We start from the raw sequence: 19,653 nt of genomic DNA on the forward strand, positions 1-19,653 counted from the left end.
TTTGTTTCCTGTAGTTTTGTTTCTTAATTTCTACACTTTGTAGGTTTTAGATAGGATTTCTTTTGTTTAGGCTTAGGTTTTAACTGAGTAGAGTATGGAATTACTGCTTGGGTTACTCTTAAACTAGTTTTAAAACTGTTTTGGACCATGAATGTTGAAGGAAACTGGTTTTGAATATACTGGATTTTGAATGCTGGATTGCCTGCGTTTCTGAAAATTCTAGAATTCAGGTCGTGACCTCACTGTTTCAGGTTGCGACTTGGGTGCATAGAGAAGGTTTTGAACTACTGACCCACCCCTTTTTGTCTACCTACTGCAATTTCTTAATGATTTCTGACTTTAACCTGAAATGGATTTAAAAGAAATTACTTTTGAGCAACTACAAAGTTAGAAAACTTAAACTTTGACAAGATTTCCCAATAGTTTTTAAGATGAAAATTCTTTCAATTCCAAGCATTAAGGCTTTTCCAAGGTGAGTCCGGGGCTTAGCTGATCATTTGGAATCTTTGGTGGAGTACAGGTCTTCTAGGTTTAGTGTTAGGTATCGGTTTCTTTTATTTTAGGTTGTTTCTTTTTGATTTTGTGTTCATTTATTTGTTTATTGTGTGTTGTTTGGCTTTGTGCTTATATGTCTCGCACAAAGAACCCAAATACTCTTAGAAGGGATCACTCCCGTGATGAGTCATAGCTCTTAAAGACAAAAGTAGTAAGCATATTTGTGAATAGGGGGTGGTACAAGAAAGGCATTTTTTGAAAACCGATGAGTACAACTTTTATAAGCTTACTATTGAGCAAGGCTTTGGGGAGCTTATGAAAAAGAGAATAAGGTCAATCTAATAATTGATGAGGGAGTTCTGCACTTGTACTATAGAGAGGCGTGTGGGGATCAACTTTAAAAGGAAGGGAGTGTTATATCAGTCAGACTAAGGTTGAGTCTTTCTACAAGTTGCTTGATGTTCCCAACTGCCATTTCCAACATTTTAAGATCAGACTTGATAAAGTTCCTTGGAATGAGATCTTTCAAACTGGCTGGACTATTAAGGAAAATGGGAGGTACTGCTTTGATCGCAAGAACATAAATGATAAGGCCAGGATTTAGTTGAACTTCATGTCTTACAGTGTGATGTCAACAGCCCATATCTTTGATCTCTCCCAAGAGTGCACCCTTCTACTATATCTTTTCATGACCAAGAAGCCGGTTGATATTGCTATCATAGCCCTTGACCAGATTAAACATTGTGTTAACAATGTCCAAACCCTCTTAGTATTCCTTCATTTAATCACCAATTTATGTATAGTGGAAGGGATACTAACACACAAGACTGATCTTACCCTAGAGCCCACCACTACTAGATGCTACATTGCTTTAAAGACCAACAAACTAGAAAAAGAGGAAAAAGGTTAGTGGAGGAGAAGCCTAAGGAGGAGGTAGCTAAGGGTGGCTCTAATATCACCCTCGCCTCCTTGAGTGAGTAGATTGCCACTCTTAGTCAACGAATGACTAATATGAGTGAGGAACTCCAGGAGCAAAGGGCTATTTCTTTGTCCAATGAGTACAGAAGGCAAAGGTTTATAGATCCCTTGATGCTGGGAATGGCCAAAGCTCTGAATGTCACACTTCCTCAAGGTTACAAGCTAACTTTTTGGTAGAACTCCATTCCTGCTACAAGATTCTTCTATGAGGATCCAGGGCAATCCTCTGGTGCTAAGGCTAGTCTGATAGCTACTATTGTTAAGGGGAGGAGAAGCTGATGAAGCAGAAGAGGAAAGAAGGGAGGAGGAAGATTGAGTGCCTTTCTGTTAAGAGTCTTGTGTTGCTATGTATTTCTTTTGTTTTTGCTTTTTTACTACAAACTCTGCACTTAAAGTTACTATGTGGTTTTGTTGAGACATTCTGTTAATGAATGGGTTGTGTTCTTTTTGCTTATCCTTGATTGCTATGGTTCTTTTCCCCTTTCCCTTTAATAATAAGGACACTGTTGCGTTTAAGTGTGGGTGAGGGGCTTTTGTCAATTGCTGCATTTGCTCCGGTGTTTGCTTCATCTTTTGGAAAAAAATTTTGCTTAATTTTTTTTAAATCCAATCGTTCATCATCAATCTTTAGTTTTAATTTGGTTTTGGATGATAAATTGTTGTGAATTAGATCAATTTTGATTGTGTTGATGCTCAGTGAAAAGATTTTACTTGTCATAATATGCTACGCTTTGAAAATTTTTGTTTTGGTAGCATTCTATGAAGCTAAGTTGCGACCTCACTACTTCAGGTCGTGACTTGAGATGGATTTTTAACAAGGAAAGACTCTTTATGTCTTCAATTTGTGATCTCACTTATTTTAGGTTGCGAACTCAGCCCTCATGCAAACTAGGTGCTCTCTGTGATTTCAAGTCGTGACCTGGATCCCTTTTTTGTGCATCTCTTTTCCTTCTCTTTGCTTTATGCAATACTATATAGAAGGAACTTTTTAAGCTACCTTAGCATGTTTTTTAAGTAAAATCATTGCCTTTTTAATCTAACCTCATTGCATCAAACAGTTTTCTCAAAAACCATGCCCATCTTTGAGCTTTTAAGAATTCTGGATTTTGAAAATGATTCCTCTAAGACTTTATGGATACTTTTGAGATCCAAGTATGTTCTTAAGTGATTATTTTGATCTTTTTAATCATCATTCTAAGGTTCTCTTTTGTGATAAGTGTCCTAATGTCTTGTGACTAATGCATGTTGATTGAAACTTTGTGCATAAGTAATTGAGATATGAAACCCTTGTTAGAAGGATATATTTTTGAGCCTTAATTCCTAAATTGAGTGATTATTCATGCGGTTTACATTCTCTAGAACTTGTTTTGGCTCTTGGTCAAAATTACATGTGCATTTATGATTTTGAATATGATAGAGGCATTCTGTTCTATACCCTTTTACCCCAACACAATCCACAAACATGTATACATTGTTTAACCCTTTTGATCCTTCACTTCTTTCATTTCATTTACCATCTCGAGTGTTTGGGCTACAACTTTAATTGAGTTGATTTTATTTTGATAATTGAGATTTCCTAACCTTTGTGGGTTTTCATTGGAAATTTTAGTTTTGATTCAAAAAAAAAAAGAAAGAAAAACAAAAAGAAAAGAAAAGTAAAAAAAATACACACACACACACATACATACATAAGTTATAGCAACAAAATAAAGTTAAATAAAGTATTCCCTTGGTGGTAGAAGGTTAAGATCTGAACTTCTTTGTCTAATAATAGATGATATCTGACTCACATCATTTTAGTTCTCAATACTCAATTTCACCATATTTCCATTCTATCTGATTTAGCCCAATTATTCTATGTTATTTCATATCATTTTAAGGGTATTTATTATAGATTTTGGCTCCTTTTAATGATAATTGTGCTTAATTTAGATTAAGAGTCCTTACTTTGAGTTAGTGTCTTTTTGAGGGTAAAATTGTCATAATTGGTTATTAATTGTATTCAATTGATTTCTAGGACAATTGATACTTCAAATTGTTGCTTTTTATTGTAGGACACTTGAGAATTAGAGCCAAGATTGAAGACCAAAGCATTACACAACATGAGAGTTTCCAAGAAAATGCTGTGCTGTGGCAAAAAGTCTGAAAATGTGCATCAGTGGCTATTCTGGAATAGTTCGCCGGGGCCAACTTTTGAGTTCGCCGGGGCCAACTTTCAAAATCTCACTAGAATACCTCTCTGGAATAGTTCACCGCGGCCAACTTTTGAGTTCGCCGCGGCGAACCTCTTCGTATCAGTAACGTCAGATTCGGATCCAGAATGCAAAAATGGACCCTCTACTCATATGATCCGACCCAAATTGACCCTAAAAGCCCTTAGAAACCCTATTTTCGACCTAACACTCCATTCCATCATCTCCAACACCTCTATTCTCTCATCTTCTTGCCTCTCCATCTCCATCTTCTTCCCCATCCATTTCCTTCATCTTTCATTCACTCCATCTCAATTCCTTCCACTCCCAGCTACCATGGCCGACGGATTCACTTCATTTGGAGCTTTTCTTGAAGCTATGGAGGGTTAGGGTTTATCAACTCTTGAAGAATGGTGGTGTGGCTTGAGTTCCTAAGCTTCAAAGGGGAGTTTAGTTTCAGTTTGCAATTTTTAGCTATGATTTATGGCTTTCTAGGTCTAGGAGTTGTAATTTCTTAGTTAGGAACTTGGGACTGATACTGTAATTATTGGTTAATGATTACATTTGTAATTTGGATTGATTGATGTTGAACTTTGTGCTTAAATATATGTGGTTGCATATATGCTTATTGTAACTCTTATTATTCTCTCCTATCTTGCATGGTTGTGTTTAGGTACCGAGTTGATTGTGTGTTACATTAAGCCAATTACATGATCATTCCAAATTTACACATTAGGGAAGCTAAACAAAGCTTTCATTAATGAGTTCATTAATGAAAGCTTTGGACTCATTGAGTTAATGAGGTTCTTATTAAGAAAACCTAATGATTTGTGAAACTCCCAATATTTTAAGTGAACTATGATTGCCATCAAAGCCATTTTCAAGAGATTTCCTATCATTCATTTCCATTCCATCATTATTATCTTAAAACACCAAAAATATAGTATCTTAGGTTTGTTTTCATTGCATTTAGTTTAGGCACCATTCATTTAAGTCTTAAAAACCCAAAAACCCCATTTCATTGCATTGCATGGCATTTAGTCTAGCTTAGGTAATTAATAAAGGCTCCCAAAAGTGAAACGACCCGAGTTTGCACTATACTGCATAGCTTGGATTAAATTTTGATTGAGAACCCCAAGGCGAACGACAGAAATGCTCTCTTTCAATCTAGCCTTTTCATCACTACAACCTTAAAAGTCCTCTTGATTCTTTACATAAATGCTAAATAGTAGTGGAGATTTAGAGTTATTACAAGCTTATGGTAGGATATTTTCTACTTGAATTTTGAGTGACAAGAACCCCAATAAGGAGAGATGAGTGAGTTAAACACTTACACCCCTTGAGCAAATCTCTAATGTTCATGCATTTAGAGTCAACTGCACCTTGTATCTAATTACTTGGCACTGTTCATGTTATCATTTTTGTTTTCCTAAAGGATGTTGATTAATTGGTTCTTGAGATCATTTTCGAGCGTGCTAGTTCCCATGATTGTGCCTATACTTTCTTTGGAATGATTCAAGTCTTTGTTCAGGAGTACAAAGGTTTAAGTATGGGAAGTGATAGAACCTAATCTTTACATGGTTTTCTTAGGTGTTTTTTGATGTTTTGTAACACCTTTTGTCCTCATTTTGCATGCATTTACACCCTTTTGATTATATCGATTGATGTATTGCATTCTGCTAGTTTAAGGGTAAAAAGGGTCATTTATCTTGTCCAAATTGCAATTGCCTTGATCTTCAATCAATTTAATCTTTACAAAGCTCTTTGTTGTTGTTTTCAGGTATTTAGAGAAGGATTTAAGACCCAAGATAGAGCATTGAAGGAGCCACAAATTCATAAGAGCCAAAACACAAGACTGGAGTGTTTCTATGTCCTTAGGTCACGACCTGGATGCTTTATGATGAGGCTGCGTGTTTTAGAGCTAGGTTAAGACTGAGTGCCTCTATGCTCCTAGGTCGTGACTTCACTTTCCCAAGTTATGACCTGAATGCATTTAGTGGAGCTGTGCATTTTAGGATAGGTTATTCTGCAACTAGACTTAAGGGAAGCAGCAGCCACAAAGAAGGGAGCCTTCATTCTGCAGATTTGCAAGGACAGAAGCCTCAACTATTTTGTCTTAAGATTCCATTAATCCCATACCTCAAATTTCTATTTTTCTTTATTTCTCCACCATTTTCTGTGATTCTGAACCAATTAAATCACTCCCACCATCTTCTTCTCTATTTTTCCAACCTCTTTTTTAGCATTACTCATGGCTAAACACACCTAGAGCGATTAAAACATGTTTGAAGACATGAGAGGCTAAATCATTAGGGTATCTTGCTCAAGGACATAATAAGGGAGTTTTCTTAGTCTAAATCTATGCTTAAATTTGTGTTGAAAATTTCTAGATTTAGAAATTTCTACACTTATGTAAGACTTGATTATTGATTCGTAAATCTTGTGTTTACACTTATGTAATTAGATTGTGTTTAGACTATTTGATTATTGATATAAATATATCAATTCTAAATCCTTATGGTCAGTTGATTATCAGTGATCATTGATTAATAATTTGTTTACTTGGGATTCTGTGGTTGTTAATTGGCAATCTGAGAGCATTTGCACCATCAATTCATTTACACTCTAAGTGGTTTTAATAATGTTTTAAGAGGGTTAATTAACTTTGATTAAAGTAAGTTTTCATTAATTAAAACATTGGACCCAAATGATTGCTTAGGGTTTTCTTTTTTTATCAAACTTAGAGATTCCTAAAACTCCCATATCAATTTAAGAGTAATGATAGCTAAGTCTTCATCATCAAGAGTCTATCTCATTATACTTTCCTATTTAATTCAAAGCATTCCTTTATTTATTTAAAAGACCACAAAAATTTACTCCTTTTGATTTTACCTTATTTACACCATTGTTTTATCAATTTAAACTCCTTTTTCTTTACTCAAATTAACATGTTTTTCATAACCAATTGATGAACCCTGTCACTAGGTAATCAAAACTATACTAGGAAAATGCAGCAGGTGAGACAATACCTAGGTCATTCTTCTCAAGGAGCCTTAAGTTGTAGTTTAATTCTTAACAATTCACTTTAATTATCAAGTTACCAAGGCAAAAGATTGAGTTTCAGAATGGAAAATCTAAGTGAGAAAATGTCACATCCAGTAATATGACATTTAGGAATAGGGATATTCTTAAATAATTAAGGGTCAAAAATGACAAGGAGAAATAGAAGAATTTTGGTGGAAAATAATTATTATAATTTTTCATGCCAATTATGAAAATTTGACTAATTAAGGAAAATTGGTCAAGAATGATTATGGAAAAATATTTCCAAGTCTCAAAAAATTAAGAAAAAATAAGGACAATGTTCCTTGAGAATTATATAGGATTATAAAATTGGTTTTATGACCAAATTGCCCTTAGAGAAATTACAAAGGAATTTAAGGGTGATTTGAGCTAGTTTAAGGTCCTTTATTTGGAAAATTCCAAATAAATATTTTTAAGGAGAATAAAATCCCAAGAAAATTCCTATGATATCTTAAGGAATTATAAGAGATTATGAAATTAAAAGAAGACCCTCAAGTATCCAAGATTTTTCCCAATTCCTTTGAAAAGAGGAAAAATCACTAAAGAGAAGGAAAATAGTTTTCCTTTTTATTTAATCATTGGAAAATTAAATTTGAGACAAAGAGGGCATTTTGGGAAGATAAAAATGAGGAAAATAATTTATGGATCTGACAGAAAATATTTACAGAGGCTAGAGCATTGTAATTATAGAAAAGAAGTTAAATCCGGAGTAAAAGTGCACCAATAAAGCAAGAAGCAGAGTCTTGCACTTTACTTGGCCCACAAGTTGCCACTTGTCAAGCCTTTAATGGATGGAAATTAAAGCTTTCCAAGTGTCAAGCCACCAATGGAGAGGATCTTGACTTTGGAATTTAATTACATTATGATTTAAGTTAATTAAGAGAGAGGATTAAGACTAAGTAAGCATTTGACACTTGGCAAATCATTAATGATGGTTAGTGGGATATTTTGTGAACATTAATGAGCTTTTCCTCCCCCTAAATCAGATCATATTTCGTCCAAAGCATGAAGAGAGGGAAAAAGAGAGAGCTTGAAGGGAAATCAAGCAAAAAGCAAGCATATTTGATCTTCCAACTAAGATCCAAGCTTGGTAAGTTGTCTTGAGATGTTCCTTGCTTTGTTTTATTGCTTTGTATGGTTGAAATTTCTGGTTTTCCCTCTTCATTTGGAGCTGGCCAAAATGCTTATTGGGTAGGGGAGGAAGTTTCATGGTTCAATCTTGCTAGAACACTTCAAAGTATAGTAGATCCTAGTGGTTACAAGTGGTTGTAGGTTGCTTTTGGAGTGTTTCCTTGGTTGTTTTGCTTGAGACCCATTTCGGCCAAGGCAAGATCTGAACCCTAGGATGATTTTTTCAAAGTTTTGAGGCTTCCATTGTGCTCAAAATGGAAAATAGTGTAGGGTAAACCTAAAGAACAAGTGTTGGAAGCCATAGAATCAAAGTTGAAATTTTTGGATAAGGAACCCTAATGGTTCGGTCAAGCTGAAACTGAAAGAAGGAAATTTATGGAAACCAACTCTAAAAATTCAAGAATAAAGATTGAAGCTTTAAGGGGTTTAGGAGTTACTTGAATTATGTTATTAATTTTTATGAGGAATGGTTGATGATTCTTACTGCTTTTTTTGTGGATTGCCATGTTAGGGTTTGGCATTTGTGGAAGCAAGAAAGGAAGAACAAGAAAATCAAAGAGCATTAGATTAAGGTAGTAAGATTTAATTAACCTTAATGTTGAGTGTTGCATTGATTGCTATGCAATTTCATGTGCTATTATATGGTTGAACTAAATGATAATGATGATGATGATTGTGTAGCTATACTCTTTACTTTATGTGCCTTGGCTATTGCATGTTAGAGTGCTACATGTATGAGGTAAAGTAGTTCCCTATTAATAGCAAAATGTTGAAATGCTTGTAATTGATGCATGTTAATGTTTTGGTTGATTGATCTTGCTACTGGGATTTCTTAAAATCTCATCCCCTAAATATAATCTAACATTTTAGAGCCTGAAACTTCCAAGAGCAAGTTGCAGATTGGAGGCTAAATCATGGTGCCACACCATAAAAATTCGTGGACATTTTGGTTATGTACAAGTATCAATGGTTGGTGCTGTAATTTCTAAGCAGGACGTCAATTTAGAGCCACGTTTTATTTAGTTACTAAATGAATTCCTACACAAAATTTGGTATACTTAAATTTCACGTCCTGAGCTTCAAATTGATAGGTAGCACGTTAAAAATGGCCAACTATACGATTTTTAATGATTTTTCAAAGTTAAGGTTTAGAACCTGAAAAAAAGATTTTTGCCAAATAGACAGAGGTGAATTTCACAAAAACCTGACACTTTTTCAAATGGAATTGGTTCATAATATTATTTTCCCTTGAAATAGGATTCAAAGATCTTTTTATATAATTTTGAACCACTTCATTTTTATTTTTCTAGATTAAGTTATGAATTTTTGAAGCTGGGCCAGAAAACTGAATTTTACCTGATAAACAGTAAAAATCTGAAAATCACCGTTTTTCATGAATTTTTTTGAGCCCAAGACCGTCCAATGTAGTCTAAAATGGTTTTAATTAAATTTGAAGTAGATTCGATAGTAAGGTGTGACAAAAAACAAATTCAAAACAAAGGTAACAGCAAAGTTTCAAAATGAAGAAGAGATTAAGATAAGAGATAATAGTTCCCCTAGCAATTCTTCCTTCCTTCCTTGTTCAATCTTATAACTTAGAGTCTCTTAGACTCAATTAAAAGGATAGATTCAGCTACTGCTCAAATCTCTCTAATCCACAAGTCAATAACAACCATCTTACTAGATATTGTCTTGCTCTGTAAAGAAGGAAAATCAATTGACAAGAACAATTGAGAAGCAAAATTGCAATTCTCTAAGGATGACTACAACTATGAATCATCAAAATCATTCAATCAAATTCAGAATTACAGAACAACAGTCCAAGCAAATTGAATTAGATCTACAAGTTATCAGAGAATCCTCTGTTCAACTAAATCAAAGGATACAAACTCACTTCCAAATGTTCAATCAGCTCTAAATTCCAAGAAACATAAATCTAATCACACAACTCTCATTCTAATCACAAATATTCAACTTATACAAATAAATCTTAGAATAGAAAGTGAAAATCAGATTTGAAAAGACTCCCTGTTCAGCTCCATGAACTCAGGTTAGCTTCATTGCTAGGAGAACTCGAGAATTCAGCCACTATGCTCTGCGTTGCAGCAAAATTAGCAAGAATCAATGAAAGATCCATGGATGATTGGTGGAAGATGAAGGTTTTGGATGAAATTTGAAGAGAGAATTGAGAGAAGGCAGAGAGAACAAGAAACTGGTGATCTGGAGATGGAAGGACTGGATGAATTGATCCCTGTACGAGCACGCGACTTCTGTATTTAAATCTGAAATTTTTTGTTGTCTGCCGCGGTGCCTCCTCATATCCACCACAACGCCTGGCCAAAACAGTGTCATCTCAATTAGTGATTCTGAGTTCTTCATTGAACTGCATCCACTGTGGTGCTTTTGATCATCCGTCGTGGCGCCTATTACTGAGAGTAGTTTTGCAAATCTGCTGCAACTCCTAAAATAATGTGTCATGGTGCCTTATACAGAGTAGCCAGAACATTGAAGAAACTCCCTGAAACTCACACCAAACAAGGATTAAAAGTACACACAAATAAAATCATATAAAATCATGCAAAAACACAAATAAAACCTTACAACTCCCTTCACCAACTCTTATGCACAATAAAAGCTAATTATACCCAAAATATGCAATTATAAATGGCAAAAGCATAAGTTTAAGACTAGAAATATATGCAAATAATGAGACTTATCACCAATCTAGACTAGATTTCCAATAAAACGCTCCTCTAGAAGAACGATTGGTTACATCCTATACTGCATTATCTGGTGCAATCACATCGTTGATGACTTGGAATGTGTCATATCTAGTAATATGGTAATTAGGAATAAGGATATTCCTAAACATTTAAGGGCCAAAAATGATAAGGAGAAATAGAAGAATTATGGTGGAAAATAATTATTATGATTTTCTAAGTCAATTATAAAAGTTTGACTAATTAAGAAAAATTGGTCAAAAATAATTATGAAAAAATATTTCTAAGCCTCAGAAAATTAAGAAATAATAAGGATGATATTCCTTGAGAATTATATGAGGATGTATAATTAGTTTTATGACCAAATTACCCTTAGAAAAATTACAAAGGAATTTAAGGTTGATTTAGGCTAATTTGAAGCCTTTTATTTGGAAAATTCTAAATAAATATTTTTAAGGAGAATAAAATTCCAAGAAAATTCTTATGATGTCTCAAGAAATTATAAGATATTATGGGATTGAAAGGAGACACTTAAATATCCATGATTTTTCCTAATTCTTTGGACAAGTGGGAAAAAATCATTAATGAGAAGGAGAATAGTTTTCCTTTTTATTTAATTAATGAAAAATTGAGATTGAGTTAAGAGGGCCTTTTGAGAAAATAAAAATGAGGAGAATAAATTATGGATCTGACAGAAAATAATTACAGAGGTCAGAGTACTGTATTTATAGAAAAGAAGTTAAATCCGGAGTAAAAGTGCACCGATAAAGTGAAGACTAGAGTCTTGCACTTTCTTTGGCCCACAATTTGGCACTTGTCAACCTCTAATGGAAAGTATTTAAAGTTGCCAAGTGTCAAGAAGGAGTAGGGAATTGACAACAATACCCCTCTTCCTTGCAAAAGAGACAATAAATTGTTTCTTATGAATAGTGTCAAATCAAGCACTCTTCCTTGCAAAAGAGCCAATAACTCAAAGTTAAAACCATGAAAATGATATGAAATAACATAATAGAATTAGATTTAATCATAATGGGATTTGGATTATTGTAATTAAGTACTTTGTTTTATTAATGCATATTTTAGTTAAGCTAAATTACATTGAGTCTCTTAGCATGATTGTGTTGTTTGATTATGTATTTGTGCTATCTTGGAGTTGTGCATTGATTGTAGTTTCAGTAATTAAGGTGATTGAAATTTAAGTGCATAGCATGATAGTGTTAGGAGCATTCCATTAATCAAAACTTAATTAAAAAAAATACATTAATCCAATCCAAATTGCATCTAACCCCTAATGAAAAAAACAAACTAAACCTTGCCACCTAACCAAGCCTCAAGAGATCCATCCCATTACATTTCATTTATTTCCATCCATCGATTCTATTTTCATACCAAAAAGACCAAAAATATTTTATTCACTTCTTGCATACATGTACATTTTACCCTTATCAATCTTGCATTTTTGTCACTTAGTTAACTTTAGATTCAAATAAAGGCTCTTTAAGTGAAACAACCCAAGGTTGTACTACTATAGTGCAATTCTTGGTAAATTTGTGATCTCAATCCGAAGGGGACTAAGGACAGGGGTTGAATCAATAATTCTACCATGTACAGAGTGCTTTTTATGATTGCATGTGATGTATAAGCTATACCAATATCTACAACGGCCTTTGAATCAGCTTTTAGCATTGAAAGACATGTTGATGATTATAGAAGTTATATATCTCCTAAGATGATTGAATCGCTCATTTGTGCTCAAAATTTGGCTAGTTGTTGGGCAATCTCTCTCAGAATTTGCCTCTATGCTGATTGGATTTGACAACTTTCAAGAGACTGATAATATTGTTAATATTCCAAATAACATTTTGAATTATATACTTCTAAATTCAAAATTGCAAAAGTCATTATTTATTGCTAATACCTCTTTCTTATATGTATATATATGTCAGATGGATCTAATATTATTGATAGTAAAGGGGAAAAATGAATGAAGACGATTAGAGCTGGGAAAACGAGCCTAGCCTGTTGAGCCGATCCTTTTAGGCCCTGAAATTATGAGGGCCAGGCTTGAAATTTTTCCCCTCAAATAGGAAACAAGCCCTGGAGGGCTGGCCTTGGAGGGCCGAGGGCCGGCCCGTTTAGGCCCTTTTATAATTTTTTTGTTTTTTTAAATTTTTTATGTAATTCTAATATTATTAATTTTTTACATTGTTAATAATATTTCAAATATTTAGTTATTATTATCATTTAAAAATTAAATTTTACATAATGATTTGATTTATTTAGTTTTAGACAATAATTTATCCAATTAAATTTTTAAAACATGGGTTAATTTGAACTTTAATAATGATTTGATTTATATTATATGCGTTGATATTTTTAAACTATATATATATTTGATAATAGAGTATTTTTATACTTATATAACTTGTGATTCTATAATTTGAATTAGAAATTTATGAGTTTCAACAACAATGCTTCTCACATTAAAGTAAAATAATAACTAGATTGCAAAATTTAAAAGTAAAATTCCTATAAAGAAGAAAAACTTGATATTTTTGTTACGAAAGAAAAGCATACTTATGAAGAAGAGTAATTGATTATAGTGATGATGAAGTTTTAAAAGATTAATGATAGTGTTTATTTATTGCACAATTGCACTATAGATAAAACTTTTGGATGTTGTTATCTTGTTAATAAATGTTTTAGATATTCTTGGATGTTGATGGATATGATGATATTTTGTATTTGTGACTTAATTTTATTCATATTTATGTCTTTTATTAATAATTTTATTGGTTTATTTTCATTTTTTGATAAAAAAAAATATGACAAATATAAAAAGTACTATTTTTTTTAAACGGGCCAAAAGCCCGTAGGCCAGTTCTAAGCCCATTAGCTTAAGGGCCGGACCTAGTAAATTGAGGTATTTTTGAAATTTCGACCCTGAAAAGCCAGCCCTTTTAAGCCCGCTAGCCCTTCCCTGGAGGGCCGGGTCAGCCCTGATTTCCACCTCTAAAGACAATTGATACTCAATATTATGAAAATTAGATTTCAATCGTTTGTTGTTCATTTAGTTTTGCCACATGTAATGTTATAGACTTGATGTTGTCATGGATTATAACATGGATTTTTATTGTTGTTGAATGGTGTTAGATATTTTTACCCAAATGATTCAGTTGTGTAGCCACCTAAACAATTAAATTAATTGTTGAAATGAGACTTTTATTTAGATATTGTTTAGATATAAGTTTTTAGATTATTGATTGCATTATTAGTTTTAATGGAATTTCTAGTTGGCTAAAAAAACAATAGGCTAAGAAGGTACTGAATTGTTAATTGCATATTTTTAAATGTCAAATTTTGTACTTGAATAGGTGGATACAAATCAATTAAAAAAAGCCCAAAAAAGAAAAAACATAAGTTCCTAGATTGTCTAGATTAGTCAAAGCCGTCCAATGAACCAAGTCTAATCCAATCCGACCTCAGGTTGGTACTACATTGAACCAGACCTTAGGCTGCCTTGCTTAGCCGGAGGTCCTAACCCAACCAGATCCTGACTTGACACCTAACCCGATCTAGTCAGGTCCACACGCACCTTTTTCATGTTTCTTTCCTTACCAAATGTGAAGGAACTCCTACTGCATGATACCTACCATTACCATGGCAAAGTACCAAGTCAAGACCATTGTTCCAACCACTAAAGATCCCCGAGACTCACTAGGTGCCACGTTGAGAACATCCCTCCGCTCAGTTGCCAGGTCAATGGGATGATGCCATTCCTGCATCCTAGGAGGATACAGAAATTTTTATCAATGATTACCCTGATTTTGACCTTCACAAGGTCCGGCTCACTGGGAGAGATAATGTTATCAACACTATGATAGGCTCAGATAGCAGCCCGCATGAGAAAAACTTAGATGAGGTGATAGTGCCAAAGCAAATATCTCATGTGCTTGCGAGAAGGAGCAACCGTGCACATCAGAGCATGTAGAAAGCGCATGAGTACGAGTAAGCGAGGTGCCAGGGTTCATTTTGATTGCTCATGCAGAAGTTTGTAAGAACCTTTCCCTCTGTCATTTTTTCTCTTCCCCGTGATTTTCTTACATTTTCTATGATACTATAAGACTTTTTCCTTCATCCATTGTGATTGCTATTTCCATCTGTGGCTGTACTGTGACGACTATAGCATAATACAGTACTTGAAATTATCACATGTATCCTTTGTTCTTGCGTACATCTGTTAGATTGCGTTTCAGAAGTTATCACTGCTACAAGCCCTTAATTAAATTTCAATTGAGAGAACTTAATTGGAGGAAGATAAGGCAGGAGGAAAGTAAGTAACCAAAAAGAAACCAGAAGTAGCGTTACGAGTATTAACTGCAATATTTCAGTTGAGACTTCCCTTTTCAACATTACGATGATAAGTTCCAAAGTACAACACCATCAGACTTCGACAAGTCTCGTACAACGCTCATACCATCTTGTTTACACCCTAATGTCATGTGCACCCGGAATGTCCATCAATAATCCCTTGAAAACTTCAGCATCTCCGCCTGCAATAAAAATTATGAATGTGTTTGAACAGTTATGGTACTCAAGAAAACGGGCTTAGTATTTAAGAATCTTCAGATAAATCTACCTATCCTTAAAAATATCTTGTACTACAATCACATTTCAAATGTCCAAGCATTCAGTTATAATAGCACTTTTTTTAATGGATCAGTCATAATAATTCAAAATACCATACTGTTTAGTATTAGGGTCATATTGACATATGGGGTGCGAACCATGTGAGTGTGGGTATTTGTGGTATTTCATTTGACAGTTGAGAGAGGGGCTATATAACAGGGGTCTGGTTAAGGTGGTGAGTGAAGTGGGAGAGTTCTTGTGCCTCGAATGCATAGGGTAGTGTTATTTCCTTTTGTTTAGGGTGTATCTCCACGAGACCTATACTCTGTGGGGGGGTTTTCTACCATTGAATAATACTATTTCAGAGCTGTGACTACATCACATACTTTCTGTAATACATGAAATCACCCAACATGGCATGATTATTCACCAATAATGCTATTAAGACTAGTATACGATGTACATTCCAGAGAACTGCATAAAAACTCCAGAATCACCTATCATTGCTCCGGGAATCATCACTTAATCAAGCAAAAGAAAAGAAAAGTTGCAAGCCCTCACAAAACGTAGATTTAATCCATAACACATTATTTTAATGTCCATAATGAGAAATACTGTAACTGCCATAACAAAAAATGCAGATAACAAGATCAATTATGTTTTCTAATAACAAAGCTCACAGCTATAAAGCAGGACAGGCCAAAATTGTGCCTAGGAGTTTGCTTCTTTATGTAGAATGTTATGTAGATTGAGTCTCATTTGATCAACATTCCCCCACAAGTACAAGTGGATACAGGATGTTCAACCAGCAAATTTCAAGTAATGTAAGAAGAAATACAAAAAAGGAACCCATGGGAAAAAAAATTTAAGATCTCATTGAACTTAGAGGCAGGGTTGTCGACAGAATAACAAAAATATTCACCAAACCTCAAAGGCATTTTTCAGATGATCCAGTTCCTTGTCAAGATCATTAATGGCCTGATTATACGCCTGCATTGGCGAAGACTGACTAGTGGTGTGTATCTGAAAATAGATCAATAAAATAATTAATTTTCATAATATCTCTGTTCACTTACAGAGAAATGAATTTTTGTAGACTTCCCCTAAAAGATTAAAGACAAACGTCAATATTCTCTGGATGCAAAGATCACAGTTCGATAGACACAGCATTTGAGTTTCATCAACAAACATTTTGCACTGTTTACAAATAACAATTGCCCATTATAAAACAACTGTAGATGTCATCAGTCATCAGATTAACAAGAGAATGAATGCAAGAGATACTGACCCTGACAATAATTTTATACTGAAGAGGGTGAGGAAGCTTGTAGCCAGCGAACAACACATTAGGGTCCCTGTGCAGCTGCCTATGCTCACCGAAATACAAACAGGGTTAGGCTTTTTTTTTTTTTTGGGGGGGGGGGGGGGAAACAGGGTTAGGCTTTATATTAATCATATTAACAGATAGCAATGTAAATAGAGACTCAGAGATAAAAAGTATGAGTAGAATTAATACATGCGAAGAACGTTGCCTATTGTGTGGTCCTCTCTCTCAACAGTGAAGGATGCTGCATTGATGATCTTGGTGTCCCGCTCATAAGAGACCCTGAATATATAAATATGAGAAAGGAAAAATAATCAAATCATCTCTGGTGATTGGAAAAATAATCAAATTGGATGAAAAAGAAAGAGCAGAAGGTAGTCAACAAAGTTACTTTTTTGTGCCTTCAGGAACAACGAAACGCTCATAACGATCTGGGGCATTCATGGCTTCTTTCTTCCCCACCCAATACTCTAGTCTAGGGTTCTAGGCTGCAGCAACAGTATCTGACACTGACTACGGAAAGAGATAGAAGATGTCAAAATCAATGTTTCAGTATTTGCAAAAAGCTTTATCGAACTAAGAAAAAATAGAGTAAATTAATCTAAAGCATAATTAATTTGTTTTGGTTGTTCAGTTAACATTGTTCAATTATTTTTTCTTTAGAGCTAGACACATTTCCCCTACATATGTGAAATCTAAGGAAGAAGGAGTCATGCTGTTAATAATTTATGAAAGTGCAGCTTATGAAATATTTTTATAAGAGATTTTTCAACCATCAAAGTTTCAAAATGCAGCACAATCATCTCTAAGAAATCTCTTGCGTCATGCAATCTTAGTACCAAACTGTTAATTTTTTTCCTATCAACTTGCTAGCATTCTAGCAATCTTTCATTATTCAACAACTTTTTCTTAATCCCTAAGGAAAGCATACAGCAGTAGCACCTTTTCACATAAAATTCCACTCGAAAAAGCCATCATATTGTGTACTATAGTGGCTATCATGATTCAGGATAAGGGTGGAGGTAACTTACCCTGTGTTCAACACTCTATCTCCTTTTACTTGTCACCTAGCTCTCTGCGCAAAACAATCAGCTAAAAACAGAATTCTAAGGATGGAAAGTCTTGCTCATTGAACCAAAAACTTTTTACTAACAGAACTTAATTCCAATTTCCAACGCAAACAGAAGCATGATAAAATGCAATGAGCGTGGATCACAAAAGATGCAATGTGTGCTAGAGATTCATACGTGAAAGCTGAAGAGGATGCACTACATATATGTATAATCAGTTTGCACATAGAGATTCAGAAGCTGCTTGCCTGTCAACGGGGGAAATCACAGATACTGTGTGTGCGCGCACGCGCACTTCTCCATTATTTCATTTAGGCTTACTAAGACAACTTGCCACTAATTGAGCTCAGTCATCTTAATATTCAGAAAATCCTCAACAATATGCCATAATGGGTTGAGAAAATATGATTTCGTGTTAGTTCTTATGAGTGCCAGCTTACAAAGCACGTGAATTCCACATAGCACAACTAAATCAATTTTCACCTCATTAACTTCGTATCCTTGTTTTTTATACAGAAAAGCGCGAACTCACAAGCTCATTGTAGTGATTTACAACATGGAAATATTTTTAGCGAGTACTAGAATCCATTTTATAGTTAGTGCACAGGAATATAATATCATTGGGATCAGTCACTTATCAACTGCTCAAGAACCCATACAAATGGGAATCAAAAGTTTTCGAGCAAAGATTTAGAATAGAATGGAACACTTGACAAGAGTAAGCGTTCCTTAAACAGTAAAATTCACAAGTTTTGACCTTTAGCAAGAGCATTTAACCGATGAATATCCGTTGATCTTCTTAAAGAACATCACAAGATTTAAATCCAATTGCTGTAAGAATTAATCCAACTACCAAGAAAGTGGATTGAGAACTCCTTAAATTCACTCACCGGACTGAGGAGAACGACAGCGACGGCGAGGAGACGAGGCCTGCAGCAATGAAGTTCCAATGTTCGATGCCAAGGCCGAAGAGCCTAGGGATCAGAGTTTCGGGTTCAGCCGACTTCCGTCGACCTATTTGGTCTGAGCGGAAGGTAGGGCAGGGATGGAAGGGCAGGGTCGGTCTTTGGGAGGTTTTAATATTACTTGTTTAACTAGACGTCTCATCTCATCTCATGCGCTGCACGGGTTAACTAATCGAATAGTTTAATTACTAAAGTTTGAATTCGAAAACACATATTAAGCGTTTTTTCTAAAATATGTCAAACATGCAAAATTGTGAAAATACTTGATCAATAATTATAGTTATAAATCTCTGCGTCACTTCAAAATAGGTATATTGATATTTATTGTCTTCATTACCAGTAGTATAAAAAACTACACTAGTTATGTTTAGGTTTTGGATTGATGGATCATGAAATATGAATGACAATGTGATAATACATATGTAATAAATTTATGTTTAGTATAATCATATGTGATGTTGACATATAACATCGTCCATTACTATAAGATAATTATGTCTTGAAAGAACTATATTGTCACCATTATTTAATAAACGCATGAATTACAAAAACACATATTTCTTTCGATTCATAATATATGTTACTTTAACTAATTCATTAGAACCAAGCAAAGGTTTGCTAAAAAAAAAATTAGAACAAAGAAAAGGTAGTTATTATTCAAAAAAGTGATTTATATTTTGAATCAAACCAGAAACGACTCATATTATGCACTGGAAGGAGTATATGCTTGTTACTATAGTCCATGTTGTAGATTTTAAATTTTTTTCTCTCCACGAGTAAAAAAATTATAAAGTCTTTAAACCCCTATAGAAACTTTCATTGATGTCCCCAAAAACATATCACTTATTACTATTCAATTTATTTAAAGTATCATCTATTTGTATATTTTAACTTTAAATATAGTTTCATGACATAATAATCCTAAAAGTAAATTATATAAAACGTATAAAATATAATAAAATATATTTTATTATTAACACGATCATATTGACATAAGTATAAGAATATTACATTTCAACTTTCTTTTCAATATCAAATTCCACACACTACCATGATTGAAACCAA

At 34.0% G+C, this 19,653-nt stretch overlaps 1 protein-coding gene across 5 annotated transcripts; it reads right to left on the reverse strand.

The window, feature by feature from the left end:
* Positions 1–14,791: 14,791 nt before the first annotated feature.
* Positions 14,792–18,669, reverse strand: LOC114749244 (DNA-directed RNA polymerases II, IV and V subunit 11). 5 transcript variants are annotated; one of them, XM_028937735.1, is made up of 7 exons: positions 18,514–18,669; positions 17,585–17,628; positions 16,945–17,066; positions 16,746–16,835; positions 16,518–16,596; positions 16,152–16,252; positions 14,792–15,153 (listed from the first exon to the last, which is right to left on the reverse strand). In XM_028937735.1, exons 3-7 carry the CDS (start codon positions 16,995–16,997, stop codon positions 15,141–15,143), a joined length of 336 nt encoding a protein of 111 aa, XP_028793568.1. In that variant the 5' UTR covers positions 16,998–17,066; positions 17,585–17,628; positions 18,514–18,669; the 3' UTR covers positions 14,792–15,140. The 5 variants fall into 5 exon arrangements, with proteins under 5 accessions (XP_028793568.1, XP_028793566.1, XP_028793564.1 ...); XM_028937733.1 differs by having other exon boundaries at positions 16,157–16,252; positions 16,945–17,062; positions 18,514–18,668; XM_028937731.1 differs by having other exon boundaries at positions 16,157–16,252; positions 18,514–18,668.
* Positions 18,670–19,653: the final 984 nt, after the last annotated feature.

Source organism: Neltuma alba, unplaced genomic scaffold (assembly GCF_004799145.2).
Source record: "Neltuma alba isolate B1F8T4 unplaced genomic scaffold, ASM479914v2 tig00005996_pilon, whole genome shotgun sequence".
NCBI lineage: Eukaryota > Viridiplantae > Streptophyta > Magnoliopsida > Fabales > Fabaceae > Neltuma > Neltuma alba.

Excerpts from the sequence above, each read along its gene's own strand:
- LOC114749244 (XM_028937733.1), bottom strand. The coding sequence starts at position 16,997 with ATGAATGCCCCAGATCGTTATGAGCGTTTCGTTGTTCCTGAAGGCACA. Across the intron at positions 16,597-16,745 it reads ATAGGCAACGTTCTTCGCAT|GCAGCTGCACAGGGACCCTA; the intron begins GTATTAATTCTA and ends CGGTGAGCATAG. Across the intron at positions 16,253-16,517 it reads AGTATAAAATTATTGTCAGG|ATACACACCACTAGTCAGTC; the intron begins GTCAGTATCTCT and ends ATCTATTTTCAG.